The following is a 6,000-nucleotide window of genomic DNA, read 5'->3' on the forward strand; positions in this document are numbered from 1 at the left end:
CTATAAGAAAACAGAAGGGTTAAAAAGGAGAGTGATGACCACGAAGCTGCTGAAATGGCGAAATCCATCGATTTCTTTAGATCTTATTAATCGCAGCGGCATCGTTTTCAATCTGAGGTTCCTACACGATGGACCAGACACGGTAGAGGAATTATTAGATAGACATGTGGTGAAGAAAGAAAAATCGCTAGATGACGAAGAAGAAGAGTTGTTAAACCGACGGTGACTCACCAGCACCCGTCATTGATTTATTAATTTGGAAATTTTTCTGATTTAGGGTTTTTTATTTGGGGTTTAGGATTATAAATTAGGAATAAAAACTAGATGTTTTTAATTGCTGAATTGGATAACTATTTGTTGAGTCAGCAACAGATGTGGCAAGTGGTGTGTTATCAATTCAAAATCAAAATAAGTCGGATTCCTCTTGGAAGATCGAAATAATAGGAGTGGTACCAAAAAGAAACAAATTGAAGATTTGGTACCATTTGAAAAAAAGTGCGAAGGTTTGGTACCAGCAGTGCAATTAACCCGAAGTTTGACTCTCCATATATAGAGAATCAAATCAACTCTCTGCTTAAAATTAGGCAGAGCGGGAAGTGAGAATAGAATCTTTGTGAGAAATATCCAAATGAGGTGAATATTTGATGGAGAGACAATGGTGGTGGAAAAAATTAAAGATTATATGTTAGTGTGGAATATTTTGGAAAAGTTTAAAAAAAAAAAGTCAGAAAATATATCATTTTTCTTAAAAAATAAAAAAATTATAAAATCAGTTAAAATTATCATTTTTGATAGTCGGATAATATTTTAGAAAATAAAATTGAAGAATAATGATTTTTATAATAAAATTAATAGTATTAATTAAAATTATTAAAACATATAAAATTGAGTAATTTTTAGATAATTAGTTCCATTATTATCCTATTAGAAAAACCTATATTTTTTTATTTATTATTTAGATAAAATATTTATTAGTATTTTATTGTATATTATGGGTGGATTTCTGAACCGATTGATGGGATCAATCATGGATTAATTGGAAAGGAAAGCTGATAATAAAGAGATTGGACCACTATTTTAACCTTTACTCGATATAAGCATATATATTATTTATAGGTTTAAACTAAGAAAAATCTCAAAGACCAATAAAAAAGCTTAAGGCCCAATTCAAAAGGCACTTATATTTTGCCTTCTTTTGGTAGCAATCAGATAATGGGTCCATCACCTTTCATTTTCCATTTTAAGTACCAAACCCAAACCCAAACCCAAACCCAAACCCAAAGCCAACCATTTCATTTGCCTAAGTTGACACCTTCTCTCTCTTTCCACTTGTTCTCACTACAAACCGTCTGTTGCAATTAATCCCTACCCTTCGTCCCCTCCAATTCTCCTTTCTTGTTGGATTGCCCCCGATCCAAAGGCCATTAATTTTACAAGTGTCCTCTCTTCTCCCACGTGTCCATTTTTTTTTATATCTGTACTCATCCTATCTGGATTTTGTTGAATTCACGATGCTAGCTCTTACTTTGTAAATTATATACTATGGAATTAAATTCCAAATTATTAAGAAGTAAAGAAAAAAAAGAAAACAAGGAAATTATAGAAATAATTATTTTTGCGTATTGCCTGTTCATTTTAGTGATTTTTTTACTTATAATGTACATAAAGATGGTTAGTCAAAATGATTAATTTAAATCAAACTTGATTTCTTTGGCTTTTTAGTTTTTATTAATGATTGAATAAAAAAATAAAAAATATTTCTATCTTGAGTTTTAAATGAAATGGGTGGACTAAAATTAGCAATAATATACAGCATAAAACAAAGAAATATTTCTAGAAAGAAATAGAATAAAAATAAAAATGTATAAAAATTGAAACAAATCAAATAGATAAAAGTAAAATAAAATAAAAAAATTATAGTAAACGGGTGAATCCTTAAAAAAACAAAGAAAGAAGATAAGGCCACAATAAAACATGGTCCATAATATAATCCATTTTGTCTGGAGCAAATGAATCGAGAAATGTACCGAAAGCGGAAAGACTTAGAATAGTAGTTCTGAATCCACTAAACATTATGTAGAGACGATGCTTCTCTCGACAACTGCCTCCATGAGCAATCACATTTCCTTTTTCTTTATCTTCTTTTAACTTGAAAATCCGTCAGATGAGTTGCCAAAAGAACCACAAAAATTCTTTGCCGGCATCCCTAATGCATCGTCCACAGTAAGATCATGCCATCCATATTTCAGACCTTGATTTAGCCGTTGGATGAATCCCTTCGTAACGTTCTTCTCATAATGTTCCAGAGTTTCTGCAACATATCTGGGGTCCCTATGCCCTAGACAAAAATGGCCCAGTTCTGGCACCTGCCCGGAACCTCTCATGTCAGCAAATCCTGCAGCCTTCTTTATGTATTCAACCAGTCCATCAAGAAGCCACGACGGAGCCATAGGCTTGCCATCATCCCAAATCCAGATACGCGCCATTCCTTGTAAAACCATCAATGTGATTTCAGAATCAAGATTCTTGGTATCAGATGATGGGCTAACAATATGAATCGCATACTCATGGTTGGTGTTTGTTATAACCCTGACCAAGCTGGTTTGGTGTGTTCTGCTAATCAAACGAAGGGTGACGTGGCTCACTTTCTTCTTGGAGTGGTTGCTATTTGGGTAAAGAATGTTTTCGACAATGGCACTAGTGTTCTGGATTATACGGATAGCTTTGTCATTGGATATGTACAAGAGGGTAAATCGTTTGCCTGCTGAAGTGTCTTTGATATCATTGACTACTGTGATATCAAAACCTTTTGAAGCTTCATAGTTTGCCCACAAGGAAATAACGCCTAGAGAAATGATGGTGACTAGCCGGAGAATGATGCTGGAACCTGATAAGAAAAGCTTGATATCATTATCTTCGTGATCTTCTAGGGTGGAGGAAGAGCTGGAGGAGGTGGTGGTTGCCAAGAGAGGTTGAAAGAGTTGGTGATCCTCCATGAAAGGTGATAAGGAGAATAGTGGCGGGGATTAGCAGCGCCTAAGTTGTAAGGCGGCTCAGGCTAAAAAATTGGATGAGCGGTCAATAGAATAATAAAATATAACAAGTGGATTCTCAAAGAAACACATTTAAGTGACCACCAAATGTGGAGGGGCCCTATTTGCTGTCAAACAGAACAAGGCATGTGCGTAATGATTTATATATATTGGATAATATGCTTTTTTCTTTTTTCTATTTTCTATTTTCTGGTGCTGCTTAATTAGAGTCTGATCTTCAATCCCTGTCCTCCTCGTATTAATTCTTCAAATTAGCATAAGCAAGAATGGATAGACTTGCCTAATCCGTACCCAGTCAGCGTAAGCAGCTGCAGAACATAACTTGAAATGAGTGAGAGATAGTAATGAAATTTACATTTATTTAAAATATTAAAATATATAAAAATAAAAGAATTTATATAATTTTTTTTATTATAATAATTATTTTCAAGTTTTAATATTTTAGATTATATTTTTTTTAGTATCAATAAATAAAAATAGTGCTAATTTCACTAGCAATATACCCATTAAATAATTTAAATGATTGTTTGATTTTATTGATTTTTAGAAATTTTTTTATAAAATATTTGAAAGACTGTAATATCCGAGTTAATTGGATAATGAATATAGGTAACTCAAATCCGAAAAGATTGTATTGGGTATAGGTAGGGTATGGATATTATACTATTTTATCTATATTCGTAATTATACCTATTCGAAATATTTTTTTTTAAATTAGATATAAATATTAAAAATTTTATAATTGAATTTATAATTATGATTATTTAATATTTATATTTAGAAAATTAGATAAATTATTTAATTATTCAATATTTCTTTAATATTTTATTAATTTCTACATTTTATTATTTTAATATAACTTGTTTGAATATATTATATATAATTTTAGTTAAACGAAATTATAAGTTAAAAGATTATATATTTAATTTTTTAGTTTACTTAGGTTTTTAATATATGTATTGAAATTTTGATAAATAAACTATCAATAAGTTAATAATTTCAACTAAATAATAAAATTTCTTGATCTCAGCTCAAGCCAATGTATTAAATGAATAATCTCGCTTAATGTATAAAATAATAAATTTATTTAGCCTATATCTATATAATATCTACTACTTATGTATATAAATATTAACTTTTAAGTTCTATATATATGCACACTAACTTTTGAATATCTATTTTCTCTTAATTTATAACTCATACATAAATTATGATAAAAATACATAAATAATTAATTAAATATAATTTTTAAATTAATAAATTTTTATTTTATTGATAAATTAATAATTAATAAATAAATAATCTCTATAAAAATTAATATTTTTAGTCCCAATTATATTATCTTGTAGATGTTTATTATATTTTGATAACTATTTGGGTAGTCAATTATTTATGGATTACCTGAAGTCCTATGAGTATGGAAATGGATTTAATATTTATTACCCTAAACATATATAAATAAAGTATAAATAGACATATATCTTTTTAGATATGGGTAGAGATATAATACTACTCTACCCATTGCCATCCATATTTGATAGCAAATTTCACATAAACGAGCTCTAACAAATGTTGGATTCTTTTTCCCCTCAAAAAGAGAAGAATAAAATCTTGGATTCTTTCTCAAGGTTCAGACGGAGTTGACACATGCAAGAATGAATCCTTCGTGAATCTATAATTTTAGTTCTAAAATTACATTTTATTAGAGAAATAATAACAAAGATAAATTCAACTCTCATGATTTCTTCTTTTCAAAATGATTTTTTTTTTCGAATCAATCATGAACTCAAAGCTAACAATTAAAATCATTTAATAATTATTAAACTACTAGAAATCGTATTGATTTGATTAAAATGGAAATAAAATGAATGAGTGAGTGTACATGCTAACTAATATATTTAGATTGTCCAATCAATACTAAAATGACTAGAACTAGTCACTTGGTTGGTTAGACTTTGACCCTTATAAATTGTTTATATTTTTTATTTTTTTTTAATAGCGTGAGATCTCTATCACTCCTCTCCAATGTAAGTGAGATTTAACTTTGACGTTAGTTGTGACCTAAAATTGAAATTCTTCCATCTAAAACTTGAAATTAAACTGAAACGCAGCGATACCCACAATATGAAAGATCGGATCTATTGGAAAATGAACGGGTCGACTTTTTCTGATACCATATTAGAATTGAATTGATTTGATTAAGGTGTTAAATATATGAGTAAGTGTAGAGTCCAACTAACATATTTATGCTTGAGTCTAGCGAATACCAAAATGATTAAAATTAGTCACTTAATTGGTTGAATTTTAAGCCTTATAAACTGTTTATGGTTTTTTATTTCTTAGTGATATTACAAATCTAAAAAGTGGGTTGTTGAAGTAATATTGTTTTTAGAAAACAGTCCTTGCTTTAGAGTTTAGGCGATTTCTAGGGTTCACTACGAGAATCCTAAACCCTGAGTAGGAGACGCTTTCTTATGCAGGGCTAAGGGTTCTGCTGCGAACCTCATAATAAATTGATTACAAGATCCAACATGTGAAATTAAGTAACTAACCAACAAAGCTAAATCAGGTTGAAGATTTTGACCCTTTATTCATAAAGAAACAAGCACCAATGATAGTAAAAAGGTATTAGATGCCACAGTCAAGAATTAGGAACATATGTCAATGATACTTCTAAGTTCAATACCATAAGACAAGTTTTGATAAGTTTCCATAGAAACTTTCTTTTAAGAATTATTATCAAATAAAAATGAGTATGCTTCCTTTACAATAAGAGCTTACAAAAGCATGGGGAAACGATTGTCAAGCTCAAGTTAGTAACCACGGCATTGGTTGGATTGGTGGAAAGCAAGGTAAACCGAAAGGAATAGTAGAAAATTAGTAGTTGAGTTGGATGATGATTAGGCAGGATCTATTCAGCAAACTTTATTTCATGTCGTTGATTTAT

The 6,000-nt window shown here is 29.9% G+C and overlaps 1 protein-coding gene across 1 annotated transcript; it reads right to left on the reverse strand.

Annotated features, from left to right (window-relative positions):
- Nucleotides 1-1,886: 1,886 nt before the first annotated feature.
- Nucleotides 1,887-3,224, reverse strand: LOC8288347. Its single transcript, XM_002528506.4, has one exon. The coding sequence runs from the start codon at nucleotides 2,994-2,996 to the stop codon at nucleotides 2,145-2,147; it is 852 nt and encodes a 283-aa protein (XP_002528552.1). The 5' UTR covers nucleotides 2,997-3,224; the 3' UTR covers nucleotides 1,887-2,144.
- Nucleotides 3,225-6,000: the final 2,776 nt, after the last annotated feature.

The sequence above is a fragment of the Ricinus communis genome, chromosome 5, assembly GCF_019578655.1.
Source record: "Ricinus communis isolate WT05 ecotype wild-type chromosome 5, ASM1957865v1, whole genome shotgun sequence".
NCBI lineage: Eukaryota > Viridiplantae > Streptophyta > Magnoliopsida > Malpighiales > Euphorbiaceae > Ricinus > Ricinus communis.

Coding starts and splice junctions, on each gene's coding strand:
- LOC8288347 (XM_002528506.4), bottom strand. CDS start 2,996: ATGGAGGATCACCAACTCTTTCAACCTCTCTTGGCAACCACCACCTCC.